At 61.3% G+C, this 14,329-nt stretch overlaps 1 protein-coding gene across 2 annotated transcripts; it reads left to right on the top strand.

Moving 5' to 3' along the window:
* Positions 1–2,840: 2,840 nt before the first annotated feature.
* LOC103533418 (transducin-like enhancer protein 1) lies at positions 2,841–13,936 on the top strand. Of its 2 annotated transcripts, XM_030466212.1 has the most exons (21): positions 2,841–2,857; positions 3,277–3,400; positions 3,991–4,139; positions 4,781–4,844; positions 5,272–5,316; positions 8,248–8,310; positions 8,446–8,520; positions 8,885–9,080; positions 9,467–9,483; positions 9,768–9,872; positions 10,006–10,050; positions 10,264–10,419; positions 10,689–10,818; positions 10,899–11,083; positions 11,157–11,233; positions 11,456–11,705; positions 12,313–12,560; positions 12,757–12,904; positions 12,975–13,125; positions 13,253–13,329; positions 13,566–13,936. In XM_030466212.1, exons 2-21 carry the CDS (start codon positions 3,377–3,379, stop codon positions 13,671–13,673), a joined length of 2,313 nt encoding a protein of 770 aa, XP_030322072.1. In that variant the 5' UTR covers positions 2,841–2,857; positions 3,277–3,376; the 3' UTR covers positions 13,674–13,936. The 2 variants fall into 2 exon arrangements, with proteins under 2 accessions (XP_030322072.1, XP_030322073.1); XM_030466213.1 differs by lacking the exons at positions 2,841–2,857; positions 3,277–3,400 and adding an exon at positions 4,355–4,471 and having other exon boundaries at positions 4,057–4,139.
* The last annotated feature ends 393 nt before the right edge of the window (positions 13,937–14,329 follow it).

Raw genomic sequence — 14,329 nt, 5'->3', positions numbered from 1 at the left:
TGCCTCATCCCTGCCTTGTGCTGGGGCGGTGGGCACCACCGGGAGCTCCCCCCTCTGCCAGCCCCAGCCCCTCTCTGGCATGGAGGAGCTGGCAGCTGAGCCTGGAGAAGCAGCCAGCGGGTACGAGCAGCAGTTTTGTTTTCTGCCTCTTGCCAGGAGCCGCGGCGGTGCCAGGGATTTGCTCTCCAGAAGCGTGGAGCTGCCGCGGGATCGCTGCCCTTTCCCCATCGGCCCTGGCGCTTGCTCAGGGGAAAACCATAACAGCGGATGGGGTGGGCATTCCTAGGGTCCTTTCCCGTGCTGCTCCTACAACGATATTCCCACCAGACCGGTGTATAAGAAGAGAAGGGAGACCCCTCCCCTGCTGCTCTCCTTCCCCAGCAACCCCCCTTCCACACACCCCACGCGTTCTGGGGGGCTGAGCTCGGGTGTAGCAAGGGTGGGGGCACCCTCAGCTCTCTCCAGCTCCAGAGAGGGGTTCTCTCTCCCTGGCTCCCCCGGAATTTCCATCTGAGACTGCAGTTATTCTCAGATAATGCTGGGGCTGCCGGGGGGGACAGACAGGGGCGATGGGGCTGGGCTTCCCATGGGGGGAGGGCTGGTGGTGGTCCCTGCCTCTGTTAAAGCCACAGGATCTGGTTCGTGGCTTGGAAACCCTGCTCGCAGGCTGAGAGGAGGGCAGAGCCCATTGCTCTGGGACTCCGGAGCCCTCCAGGCATGTGTAGGGTGGCCTTTGTGCAGTCATGCTCGGTTCCAGTGGTTTTGTTGAGATTATTATTATTGTTCTTTTCTACCAGGACCGGGAGGCGAGTTGTTGTCCCTAAGGACCAGGCTCATTCCCTGGCCCACATGCCCCACCAGCTCTACCCACGTCACGCTGGGAACTGGCCTGAGTGGCTGCTGGGCCTGTGTGACGTGTTGGGGGACCAACAGCAAAGGCAAGTTCAAGCCCCCTCTCCCCAGCCCCATCTCAGCCAGAAGGGCTCTGAGACCCCAGAGTGCCCCAGAGATGCAGAATGGCTCCAAATACACCAGACACAAAACCCAGATCAAACTCCAACGTTTCTGTTGTTGTGGTTGCCCCTGTGTGTTTCCTGCCTTGTGCATTTGTGTTTGTGGCTGTGTCTCCAGGTACATATTTTGGGATCATTCTCTTTCTTTTGGATTTTTTTCCCCCTCCTGTTGTAGATTCAGAGCCTTGTGCTGTCCCTCTCTGCAGATGTGAGTCCTTAAACACCCCTGGGTGCAGCCACCACTCAGGTAATTTACGGGATGCATTTATCAGCAAATTTGAACTCTGCAGGATGCCCAGAGCTGCTGGACAAACACCATCTGGGGAAAGGGGCTGGGGAAGTGTCTGGCTTTGCTTTGCTTTCTGCTCAGAGGAGTCACTTTGATCATCCCAAGGTCCGGTGTCTCTGCTCCGGGCTGAGGATGGGCCCGGAGCTGGTGATGGGACAGAGGGGACGGGGCTGTGGTGGGGAGGAAAGGGGCTGGGCCTGTCCCTGGATTAAGGTTGAACAGGAGGAGAGGCTGACCCCTCACAGCTGCTGCTCTTCAAATGTTTTATTTCCTGCTCTGTGTAAGCCCGGATTGACCTGCAGGCAGCAGAAAATGTCGAACAACAAACGGTCCTCCTGAAAGGAGAAAAACACCAGGGGAAAAAAAAAAAATTAAAAAAGAAAACCCCAGTGGGTTGTGTGGCCTTCAGAAGCTGGTTGGAAACATGGAGGGCTCGGGGAGGGGGGGGGGACGGCAGGCAGGACCGGGCGGGGGCTTTGGGGCTGGTGTAGGGTGTGTGGATTGGCAACGTGGGGGTCCCTTTCCCCAGCTCCAGCATCCACCCACGATGGATTTTTCCCAAGGGCCTCCCGGAGCAGCATCCCGCGGGGCTGGAGAAAGCTGCCTCGGGGGGCGGGTGCTGGCAGGGAGCGGGGGGGACAGGAGAAGGGGGGGTTGTGCTGGCTGATCCACATCTGGGCCCGGCGGATGCCAGACCCTTCGGATGAAGGGGGGTCCTTAAGAGGAACGGGAAGGGGCTCCCGAGGCCGTGTGAGAGGGACGGGCCCAGGACCCCTTCCCAGCCCAGCCCCCGGTGCTGTGGGGGGGGGGATGCTGCCACTCCCCGCCATCACATGATGCAGGGAATTCTCGGTGAGACAGACCTGCAGCCCCAGGGGAGGATTTCGGGTTTCTTTTATGTATTAAAGAAAAAAAAATTAAAATAAAAGGAGGGGAGGCGGGGGGGACAACGCGGGGGAGGGGGCACAATGATTTCTTGTCTTTCGTGTTTATTAGAAAAAAGCCGAAGTACCAAGCGCTGCCCGGCGGGGGGGGGTGCGGGGGTCATGGGCGGAGCGGGGGGTCCCGCCGTGGGTCTGGGCCGCTCAGAACCCCCAGAATCGGGGAATAAAAAGGGGGGGGGGGGAGCAGCCCCCGCCCCGCTCCTTGCTCCCCGCCGGCACCTCAGGGGTTAACCGCCGCTCCCCGCCCGCGCCGCCTGATTGGCTGCTCCACCTCCCCCAGATTGACACCTTCCGCGGCGCCCGGCGGGGATAGCCAATAAGGAGGGAGCTCCTCGGGACCCACGTGGGGGCGGGCCGCTCCCGCGGCGTTCCCATTGGCTGGCGGCCGGGGCGCTTGCCCGCACGGGCCAGGCCCCACGTGGAGCTGGCGCTGGCGCTCGTTCATTGATCGCGCTCCGCAGAGCGGCGGGAGGGGCCGCGGGCCCGGGCTGGCTCCGCTCTGACCGCCGGCACTCGGACCCGCTCGACCCCGGTCCGGTTCGGCTGGACTCGGCCCGGCCCGGCCCGCCCCACCGTAGGGGCTCACGGCCGGGGCCGGGGCCGGCAGCGCGGTGAGTCCTGTCCTGCTCGCTCGCGCGCCGGTCGGTTCGGTTCCCCCCGCACTGGGTCCCCTCCGGTACCGGTCCATCCCTTCTTCTCCCCCCCCACGTCGGGCGGGTTCCGGCCCTGCTCGGGGCTGGGCCGGCGGCGAGGCCGGTCCCTCTCCGTGGCCGGTACCTGCTGCGGGCGGCGGCGGGGCCATTGTCTGCGCGGCGCGGGGGGCGCGGGCCGGGGGCGGGGAGCCGGCGGGGGTCCTGCGGCGGGCGGGTCCCGCAGCGCATGGAGACACCCCAGGGTCCCGTAGTCTCCGCGGGGATACGAAGCGGCTGGGCCGGGGCGGGCGGGGGTCCCCGGTGGCCGGGCGACGCGGGTGGGGCCGGCGACCGGGAGGGGGGCAGCGCCGGGCCGTGACTCCCCGTCTGTCTCCCAGGGCCTGATCCGGAGCTGGGAAGCGTCCCCAGAACTCTATCCTGAGCCCGTGGCAGGGCCCGGAGCGGTGAGAGGGATCCCGTGCCTGTCCGGTACCAAAGATGTTCCCGCAGAACCGGCCTCCGGTGAGCTCGCCCCTCGGCCTCGTTCCCTCCGGGCCACGGGCGAGCACATGGTGCCGCGGCAGCCCCACTGGGGTGGTCTCTGCCTCCGACCCCGAACCCAGCTCTACACCAGCGGGAGGTGCTGGCCGTGGCCCGGGAAGTTGTGCCCGTGGCGTGTAACGTGCTTGGGCTGTTGTGGCTCTTCTGAAAACGATGCTGAGCCCCAGGGCTGCGGGGATTTGGGTTTTTTGACACGCTGGGAGCTGGGTCTTGGTCAAGATGTGACCATGGGGCCAGGTAGGTGGATGAGGACGGATCTCCATTGTCAGGGCTGGGCCAGAGGACTGGGGGTTGTATCTCCGCATCCTCTGCACCACCCGTGGTTGTTAATCCTCCTCTCTTGGCTCTGTGGCTGAACTGATGCTGAGAAGGTGGAGAGCAGTTGCCCTTTGTGCCTGGTTTTCTCTACAACAACTTTTTCTGCCTCCTTTCCCATGTGCTGTGCTCTCAGACCCGCCTGTAGCCTCTTCCCCAGGTGCAGGAAACCCCTGGGGGACTTGTGACCCTCCCTGGGCCAGCAGCAGTGACCCGGGGGTCTCTCCTCTGCCTAGGCCCATCTCCAGGCCCCCTCTGCTGCCTCAGGAGCTGCTGTCACTGCCAGCGCCATCCCCAGCACACCCCAGTCCCTCAAGCTGACCTACCCAGAGACCTTGGACCGCATCAAGGAGGAGTTCCAGTTCTTGCAGAACCAATACCACAGGTGAGAAGCTGCCAGAGCCTGTGCCAGCTTGGTGCTGGGCACTTAACTGGTGCTGGCAAGAGCCGGGCTCCTCCTCGCACCGAGTGTTGGTGTGGGCTGATGGGAAGCACCATCCTGTGCTGCTGTGGTCCATCTGGAGGATGGCTGTGCCAAGCACCACCTTGGTAGCTGGAAGTGACACCATTTGAGAGGGAAGCTCTCCCTCCTCCTGCCAGAAGCCTGGCTTCTGGACTGAGCTGGAGCCATCACTTAGCAGACACGGAGTCCCTCTGATCCCCCCACTGCTGGCCAGGATCACCTCCCCTTCCCCGCATGGTGCTGGGCAGAGCAAGGTTTGAAATGTAACTCAGCTTTGCAGCTCACTCCATTTGGGAAGCAGATGCTGGGGAGGGGGTTACAACCCAGTGCCGATTGTTCCCTGATGCCTGGATACCTTTGCTGTCCATCTCCTCTTTATCAGCCTCTCTCAGGTGGTTTTCTTGGCCTGTGCTGGGAGATGAGTTTGAATCTGAGAGTAGGGGGCTGAAGCATGGGGTGTGCCAGGAGGTCTCATGCTCTGTCCAGCCTGGGAGATCTTGCCTGGGGGGGACTAGGGGGTCTCTCTCTCTTCCTCTCTCCCTCTCTTCTCTTTATTTTTACAGCTTGAAGTTAGAATGTGAAAAGCTGGCAACAGAAAAAACAGAAATTCAGCGTCATTATGTCATGGTTAGTGAACTCCACCTGAAAGGAGAGGGTGGTGGGGGGTGTCTCATCTGAACCATCAAAGGACATGCAACCCTGGGATGCTTTGGCTTCCCCTCATGTTTGGGCTGTGTGGCCAGGCCCTGAGATCTGGTTCCTGTGGCTGTTACTGTCTGGGTTTTTTTCCCCACAAATGAGCCATGGTGGCAGGGAGGTGGCAAAGCAGCTCCCATGGGGGTTGTCTCCTTCCCTAGGAGAACCATGTCTGTTCTGTGGTCCTGTGCTGGAGACACTTCTGCTCCTGCAAGAGGAGCTGGGGACCATTTTCTCTGCCTGGTCTGGTCTCAGCCTGGGTGTTTGTGGTCAGGCTGACCCTGCACAGCAGCACCAGAGAGGTTGAGAGTCCCCTGGGCTTCCTGGCCACGCTGATGCTGCCTTCTCTCCCTTGCAGTACTACGAAATGTCCTATGGCCTGAACATCGAGATGCACAAACAGGTGAGCCTGGATAGGGTGGGAGCGTGTCCCCTGTATCCCCCTCCCCATCCAGGCCCTTTGGGGTCATCCCTTCCCACAGAAACCATGTGAAGTTGCTCCATGCCATAGCTCAGGGAGGGCTGTGCTTGGAGGGGACACACACACAACAACGTGCTCCCTTCTGTGTGCTTTGGCAGCTCTGCCCCACTCCACATCACAGCCCTGAGCCTGTCTGCACTCTGCACACCCGTGTGTGCTCTGGTGTGAGCTGCTGTTTGCTCACTGGGCTCGGGGAGTGTGTTCCTGGTCGGGTCACAATGTGCTTCCTGTGCTGGGGAGAGAGCAATGGGGCAGGACTTGTGCTGCTTGGGGACCACTGTGGAGGGGACCAGCACCCATGGGAGTCTCACAGTGGGGTGACAGCTGCCTCTGTCCAGTGCCAGCTGGCCCTGGGGACAGCTTGCCCAGGGATCCGGTGCTGAGGAACATCCTGAGGTGGGGAGGAGGGGGCTGGGACATGGGGTGGGCTCCCTAAGGCCTCAGGACTGCACATCTCTCCTTGCCACCTCCCCATCCCTCCCTCCCCCATCCCTCCCACGGCGCCGTGCTCTGGGTCACCAGCTGCTCCCAGACAGAAGGTTTCTCCTCATCTATTTTTAAAGAGGCTGCGGAGGAGCCTGGCGTGGTGCTGTGCTGCAGCCATGGCCGCTGCTCCTCCTGCCCTGTGCCCACCAACAACTGTTGCTCAGGACCTGGCGCAGGCAATTCGGGGGTCCCAGCCCCTTGGCCACGGGTGCCTGCTACCCAGCTCAGCGCCCACGGGGTGGGTGTTTTCTGCCACGCTGTGTGCCAGCCCCGTGTCACCATCCCCACCACCCAAAGCCATCCTTGCCACCCAGGGGCAATGCTGAGGGTCCTGACGCCCCCTCCCCCAAGGGGTTTCCTGCTCTGCTCCTCTGGCTGCTCCCGGTTCTTCCCCAGCCCTCCCGGTTTTCTGCCGGTCCCAGGTGCCGCTGGCTCCCCGCCAGGGACCTGTCTGCACTTTTAACGAGAACCCTCGGGGCTGCTCTGAGCCAGAGGCCATTGTGTGAAAAATGGGAGCCCGGGGGTTATCACCGCCACGGGGGGGGGATCAGGTCACGTCTCCCCTCCCCTTCCCCCCTTCCTTCCCCAGATCCGGTGCTGCTCCTGGGTCCTGGGAGCTCTGGGCTGTCCCGTGGCTGCTGGCAAGGCAAAGCCCCTGCCCTGGTGTGCTGCTGCCTCCATCCCAGCGTCCCCAGTGGCTCCCGTGCTGCTGAGGGACTGGGATGTGGGGTGGTTTTTGTTTTTTTTGCCTGGAATGAAATGGGGCTGGGGGCTGAGGGGCTGGCGGTGGGGATGCAGCTTTCCAGGCAGCCGCAGGCTCGGCAGGGGAGGCTGAGGGCAGGAATGAGCAGGAGACGTTAATTTTTTATTGTTGTTTTGTTTTTGGCATGGGAAGGGCCTGTAGCTTTTTATAAAACCACCTCCTCGAATCTGCCTGGCCTTGGACTTGCTCACCGCGAGCCAGAGGGGAGGTGACGGTGCTGGTGGCTGGGGGGGCTGCAAACAGCATGATCATTTTTCATGCTGAGAGCGTTAAAGTGCCAGTAAATTGCACATTAACGAGTGCGAGTGAATTGGAGGCAGCTCTCCCCAAGGAGCTGCTGCCCATCAGTGCATTAGGGAAGAGAATCCATCACTGCCGGCCCCGGGAGACAGCTAAATCCTTCCCAGAACTGCCGGCTGCCAAACCTCCTTGCTCCCTCCGCCTTTCTTTTCATTTTCCCTTTTCTCCTTTTTTCTCCTTTTCTCCTTTTCTCCTTTTCTCCTTTTCTCCTTTTCTCCTTTTCTCCTTTTCTCCTTTTCTCCTTTTCTCCTTTTCTCCTTTTCTCCTTTTCTCCTTTTCTCCTTTTCTCCTTTTCTCCTTTTCTCCTTTTCTCCTTTTCTCCTTTTCTCCTTTTCTCCTTTTCTCCTTATTCTTTTTTCTCCTTTTCCTTCCTTTTTCCTTCCTTTTTCCTTCCTTTTTCCTTCCTTTTTCCTTCCTTTTTCCTTCCTTTTTCCTTCCTTTTTCCTTCCTTTTTCCTTCCTTTTTCCTTCCTTTTTCCTTCCTTTTTCCTTCCTTTTCCTTCCTTTTTCCTTCCTTTTCCTTCCTTTTTCCTTCCCTCTTCCTCTCTCTTTTTTTAAATTTTTTTTTCCCCTCCCTTGGAAGGGGAAGTGAGACCCAGTGCTGGATTCTTTTTGCTCTCTGGCTAAAGCCAGGTCTGTGGCTGTTTGGGTTGGGGGTGGTATGGTGTGTCCTGGCTCTGTCCCCACTCCAGTTGGGCAGCACTTGCCCTGGCACTGCCCGGGATGTGCCTGTGGGGCTGGGGATGCTGTGGGATGCACTGGGATGCACTGGGAGCACAGCACAGGATGCTGCCGCTCTCCTCCCCCGCTGTGCCCGTGCCAGGAGCTCCTGATTGCCTGTGGCACTCAAGTGTTGCAGAAAAACAGCAGCTGTAAGGAGAGCACCTCTCCAGGGCTTCCTGCGGCCCCCGGAGCCGCAATTATCCATCGTGCTGCCGGCAGGAGGGCACCGGGAGCCTGCCGGGGCCTGACCCGCGGGGCTGAGGCTTCCGTGGGGGTGGCCCTTGGTGTCATGGGCCATGGGGGGGTCCGCGTCCCTGGCAGGGAAGAGGTGGAGGTTGGGGCTCTCAGGGTGGGGTGGATGCTGGGGTTATGTTTTTTGGAGAGGTGTTGTCCAGAAACATCTTTTCCTGGTCCCCCCGCCAGGTGTTTCTGCTCCTTGGTGTGCTGAGTAGCAGCTTTTGGGGTCCAAGCAGCAGGACTGTGTGGGTGGTGTTGGGGAGGGGGCCTCTGTCTGCCTTGGGAGGGGTCTCCAGGGGTCTCTCTGCCCCTCGCCCTGACGGGCGCTGCCTCTTCTGCTGCCAGACGGAGATCGCGAAGCGGCTGAATGTCATCTGTGCCCAGCTCATCCCGTTCCTCTCTCAGGAGGTGGGTGACCCCTTGAGCCCTCTCTGTGTCTGGGCACCCCTGGGACCCAGGCCCTGCGCTTGGGGCTGGGTGGGGGGCCTGGCCTTGCCCCATCCCCTGAAGGAAGGAGCCCACCTTCTCCCTCTCTCCCCACAGCACCAGCAGCAAGTGGTCCAGGCTGTGGAGCGAGCCAAGCAGGTGACTATGACTGACCTGAACGCGGCGATTGGGGTACGTCAACCCGCAGCCCCCTGCCCCTAGAGCCTTCTCGCAGCCCTGGCTGAGCTGGGGGGGAAGAGGGAGATAGGTCAGGCTGGTTTTGGGGGCTGCCAGTGGTGCCCAGGGTGGAGGAGATGGTGCTGCTGCTGCAGTGTGAGAGCAGGCTGCGGGTCAGAGCAAGAGGAGGTGGTAGGAGGGATGTGATGGGCCCCATAGCTGGGCTGGGAGCCCCCTGGGAGTATGCCCTGATCCCCCACCCCCAGCTTTCTCCATCCCCTGCCTGCCCCAGGGCTGCTGGTGGGGAGGAGCAGCTTCTTCCTTCCCCCTGCCCAGCAGCCTTCCTGATGCAACCCTTCAGCTCTGCTTTTTCCTCCAGCACCAGCTCCAGACTCAGCACCTCTCACACCACGCTCCTCCCATCCCGCTGACCCCCCACCCCTCTGGGATGCAGCCCACCAGCCTTGCAGGCATTGGCAGTGCCTCAGGGCTGCTGGCACTCTCGGGGGCACTGGGGGCCCAGGCCCAGCTCCTTGCCAAAGACGACCGAGGCGTTCATGACACCGAGCCCAGGGGTGAGTGTTGGGGGGCTGGGAGCTGGGGGGCTGCCAGGGAAACCCAGGATTGGGTGGTGCTGGGCCCTGGGGCTGCCTCTGCTTCCCCTGCCTTTTCCCTTGCAAACTTCTCTAGGGTGGGGGCCAGGGCTGGGTGGGGAGCAGCTTATCCTGACCAGGCTGGTGGAGTGGGGTTGGGTGGGGAATGTTCCCCACTGTGAGCATCTCCTGGGTGTACAGTGGCTGGGGGGGGGGGGTCATCCTTGGTGGGGCCAGGACCACTCTGGTGCTGTAGTCCTGTCCAGGCCCCACCATGAGCACTTGGGGCAGCTTTCTGGGGGCTCTTGTGGCTTCACAGCTTGTTTTTCCTTCCCTCCTGCTGTTCTTCTATGTTGCCACGGTGACAGAGCGGGACCCTGGACCTGTAAGTACCTTTTCCTTCTTTTGCTGTTTCCCTGCAGCTGTGGGGTCGGGTCCTGCCGAGCCCCCACTGCCGGCACAGCCATGTGGGTGGGTGGGAGTGGGTGGGTTCTCTCCCCATGGGGACCCTGTCCCACAAACCATGCATCACCTCCTCACTGCTTCAGCTGAGCTGGCTGCATGGGGAGCTGCACGGAGCCCCCCTGGGGTATTGCTGCAGCCCTGCATGGTGCTGCCTGTCTGGGTTCAGCATCTCACAGCCCCTAACACTCCATCCCCCCACCCCAGAGCTCCCTGGCACTGCCCAACGGGGAGCGGGCACGAACCATCTCTGAGTACCTGAGCAGCAGCAAGAAGAGGAAGGTGGAGGAAAAGGACTTTGTTACAGACTACGTGAGCTCTAGGCTGGGGGGGTTGTGGGGCATCCCCATCCTCTCTTACAGGGTGGTGAACTGAGCTGCCCGTGCCCCCAGCAGGAGTGAGGGCAGCCCCAGCCCCTTTGGCTCCAACCATTTCTGCATTTCAGGGCAGCGATGCAGACAAAAGTGAAGACAACTTGGTGGTGGATGAGGTCAGTGTGCTGGGGCTGGGGGGGGGCTGGGGTGGGCATCCCCTGCTAACGGGGGGGCTAGCAGGATGTTAGAGGCACAGAGGTGGGCAGCACAGGGGGTGGTGGTGGTGGGACCCCCCAAGTCATGCGTTGTACCCAAGCCACCGTCTCCCCTTGGCCTGGGACATCCTCACATTCCAGCCTGCCCCCCTGCCTTCTGATTCCCCTCCCCAGGACCCCTCTTCCCCGCACAGCGTCCACTCCTACTCATCCCGGGAGAATGCAGTGGAGAAGGTCCCTCTGGGGAGGAAGGAATCCGTCCCACTCAGCCCAACCTCCATGGCCTCCTCCAGCAGCACATCCCCATCACGGAGCAAGGATGCACCCACGGTGTGTATGCTGCCTGGGGCTGTGCTTGTGTCCCTGCTGCTGCCCCTGCTTCCTGGGCAGACATGGGTCCTCTTCCCTCCCAACCCACAGGGACAGTGCTGGGGGGCTTCTGCTCTGTTCGCTCCCCTTGTGTCCCATCCCTGCAGCACTTGCTGGGCTGGGCTGCCATCAGGGTGAAGGAACAGGGACCAGCTCGCTGGTGAGACCTGTGGAGACCCCCTGGCAGGGCAGGAACACGGTTGTCACCTCTCCTGCTCTGTTCCTGGCAGGTGGAGAAGGCAGGGACACCCAGCCTGAAGTCCAGCACTCCCACTTCTCAGGGTGATGCCTCAGCCCCGGGCTCCAGCGGTGCCCAGCAGTTCCGTCCTTCCACCACCAAGGCACCCGTGGACCCCCTGGGTGAGCTGGGTGGGGTCCTGCGGGTGGCTTCAAGCACCGGTCCCACCTGCCTCATCCTTTCATGCTGCCTCTCCCTGCAGCCCTGGGCCTGAGGACCCCGCTGGGGGTGCAGAGCCCCTACTCAGCCGCCTTCAGCATGGCCCACCCCGCCGTTAACGGGGACATGGCCGGTACCGGTGCCTATGCCAGCCTCCACCTCATGTCCCCGCAGCTCAACGGGGCCACGGCCGCTGTGGGAGCCGGCAGCTACGGGCGCTCGGCCCTGGTGCGTGAGTCCCTTCCCCGTGGGGCCGCGGGGGCTGTGGGGCAGGAGCTTCTCTCACCGCTGTCCCCTCCAGGTGGGCTACGACCCCCACCCCCACATGCGTGTCCCAGGGCTGGCAGCCGGCATCCAAGTGGGGACTTCAGGGAAACCGTGAGTGCAGCCATGCTGGGGGGTGGGTGAGGGTCCCGCAGGGTCTGAGCTGCAGGAGGGAGCAGAGCCTGCACCACAGCACCCACCTGGAGCACCCACAGGCGGCCGTGTCCCGCTCAGGCTCCCCTGCTGCTCTGCTTCCAGCTCCCACACCTCAAACCCCACTCTCAGGTCCCCGCAGGATCCTGGGTGGTTTTTTCACTGTTCTGTCCCCATTTCCAGTGCCTACTCCTTCCACGTCAGTGCCGAGGGGCAGATGCAGCCGGTGCCTTTCCCACCCGACGCCCTGATCGGCTCCGGCATCCCCCGGCACGCGCGGCAGCTCCACACCCTGACCCACGGCGAGGTGGTCTGCGCCGTCACCATCAGCAACTCCACCCGGCACGTCTACACGGGGGGCAAGGGCTGCGTGAAGGTGTGGGACGTGGGGCAGCCCGGCACCAAGACGGCTGTGGCTCAGCTGGACTGCTTGGTAAGGAGGAGGAGGAACAGAAAGGTGTTTGGGGGGAGGGGGGCTGGGAAAGGGGAATGTGCCCCCGGTTAAAAGGGAGGGGAATGAGGGTCCCTTTATGTCTCGAGAGGAAGGCAGAGATTCAGCCCTTGCTTCTGCTTGGGTGAGTCTGGCGGGAGGGAGGGATAGCTCCTATTTCTTTTAAAAATAAATGAAATAGACTGTCAGACCACAGCAGCTCACCAGAGCCAAGCTGGAGGCACAGCCTTCACCTGAGACTATTTTTAATCTATTTTCTTTGAGGTTTATTTTAAGCGGGCTGCTGGAATTGGAGTGCCAGTGCCTGTCTTAAACAGCCCAAACCTAGGCCCTCTCAGCTTGCTGGCCTTGGAGCTGGGCAGGCTGACAAATATGGGACAGTGCTGACCTTGAAAACACAGATGCATAAATAAGGAAATGACTCAGTCACGAGCATTTCAAGCTGTATCAGAAATTTAGGAGGGGGGGGGAAGTGGAAATGCTGCTGCTGCTCCTGCCCTCAGGATGAGACCCTGCCCCTGGCAGTCTGGAGGGGAGCAGAAGGGCTGGAGGGGAATGGGTTAAGAGGGTCCTTCCTCCTGCACCCCAGAACCGGGACAACTACATCCGCTCCTGCAAGCTGCTGCCTGACGGGCGCAGCCTCATCGTGGGGGGTGAGGCCAGCACCCTCTCCATCTGGGACCTGGCAGCCCCCACGCCCCGCATCAAGGCCGAGCTCACCTCCTCTGCCCCCGCCTGCTACGCCCTGGCCATCAGCCCCGACGCCAAAGTCTGCTTCTCCTGCTGCAGCGATGGCAACATCGTGGTGTGGGACCTGCAGAACCAGACCCTGGTCAGGTCAGCCCAGGCCAGGGGGATGATGATTGGGGATCTTTGGACCAGGGACCACTCTGTCCCCTCCAGGATGTCAATGTCCTGTCCTGTGGTGTCACCCTGGCCTGGAGGGGACAGTCCCTCTCCTGGCAGCAGGGATCTGCACTCTTGGAGAGTTTCTGACTGCTGTGCCCTCTCCCTCTGTCCCCTCTTTTCCCAGGCAGTTTCAAGGCCACACGGATGGTGCCAGCTGCATCGACATCTCCAATGATGGCACCAAACTGTGGACGGGGGGGCTGGACAACACCGTGAGGTGCTGGGACCTGCGGGAGGGGCGTCAGCTGCAGCAGCACGACTTCAGCTCCCAGGTAGGGCATGGGACATGGTGGGGACAGCCAGGACCTGCTGGGACAGTGCCTGAGCCCCTCTGTCCCCCAGATCTTCTCCCTGGGGTACTGCCCCACGGGAGAGTGGCTGGCAGTGGGCATGGAGAGCAGCAACGTGGAGATCCTGCACGTCTCCAAACCAGACAAGTACCAGCTGCACCTCCACGAGAGCTGTGTCCTCTCCCTCAAATTCGCCTCCTGCGGTAGGCACGAGCTGTGTTTGCTGCTTGGGACTGTCTCTGCCCCAGGGGGGGTCCTTTTGGTGCCCCCCCTTATTAAACCCTACTGATGTGAGGCTCAGGAGCTGATGCCCTTTGTCTCCTGCCCCAGGGAAGTGGTTTGTGAGCACGGGGAAGGACAACCTGCTGAACGCCTGGCGGACGCCCTACGGAGCCAGCATCTTCCAGGTGTGGGGCTGGGAAGTGTGTGTGTGGGGAGATGTTCCTTGGGGTGGGGGTGCCCAGAGGTGGAACTGCCCAGCACAACCCCACTCTAAATGTATTTTAGCAATAAGGAGCCTTTTAATCTCCTCTCTGCAGCCTGGCCAGGCACAGCTTGGGCCCTCACATCCCAGGGGGGGGTGGGAGCAGGACCTGGCGCTGAGGCTGCTCCTTGACCTTCACTCCCTTTTCCTCCTCTCCAGTCGAAGGAAACCTCCTCTGTTCTCAGCTGTGATGTCTCCACGGATGACCAGTTCATCGTCACTGGCTCAGGGGACAAGAAAGCCACGGTTTACGAGGTCATTTACTGAGCACGAGCGAGGTGCCAACTGCGGGGAGGGCCCACGCCACCCGGACAGGCGGATGCCCACGTGGACGGACGGGTGGATTCTGCCTCCCCTGCTGCTGCCTTCCTCCAGGATGTGCAGCCTGAGGATGAGGAGCGTGGCAAGGGCCTGAGGTGGCCCTGGGACAGGGCCAGGCGTCACGCTGGGCTGGGAGGTGGCAGCTGCTGCTTGCCGTGAATTTCCTGGGGACTTTCTCCTGGTTTTGTTCTTTTTGTTTGTTGGTTTGTTTCTAAATCTGGACAGGGGCTGTTGGGGTGGGAGGGTGTGGTGTTGTTAGGGTTTTTTTGTTTGCTTGTTTTGTTATTCTAAAAAAAAAAAATTTGGTTTTCTTTATAACCTTTTTGCTGTGATTTTTTTTTTTGGGGGGGTCTGGGGGGTTTTTTTGTTTTTAGGCTCTGGGCCAGGCTGGGGAGGATGGGCTGTGTCCTCATCTCCCTCTCTGCATCCTGGGGTTTATTTAATAATAAAAACAACAACCACAAGAAAGCAGCAGCACCACTCTGCCATCTCCTGGGCTGCAGCCTGGGGGTGCTGTGTGGGATGGAGGGGGGGGTGAACTTTGCTGCTTTATTCCCTGGGCTGCAGGGGGTGGGTTTGCCCCCACAGGCAGGATGGGTCCT

The sequence above is a fragment of the Calypte anna genome, chromosome 28 (genome assembly GCF_003957555.1).
Source record: "Calypte anna isolate BGI_N300 chromosome 28, bCalAnn1_v1.p, whole genome shotgun sequence".
Classification (NCBI taxonomy): Eukaryota; Metazoa; Chordata; class Aves; order Apodiformes; family Trochilidae; genus Calypte; species Calypte anna.
The sequence above is the reverse complement of the archived record's forward strand: the minus strand, read 5'-3'. Positions and strand labels throughout refer to the sequence as shown.

Excerpts from the sequence above, each read along its gene's own strand:
- LOC103533418 (XM_030466212.1), top strand. The coding sequence starts at position 3,377 with ATGTTCCCGCAGAACCGGCCTCCG. Across the intron at positions 11,234-11,455 it reads GTGGGGACTTCAGGGAAACC|TGCCTACTCCTTCCACGTCA; the intron begins GTGAGTGCAGCC and ends CCCCATTTCCAG. Across the intron at positions 12,561-12,756 it reads CAGAACCAGACCCTGGTCAG|GCAGTTTCAAGGCCACACGG; the intron begins GTCAGCCCAGGC and ends CTCTTTTCCCAG.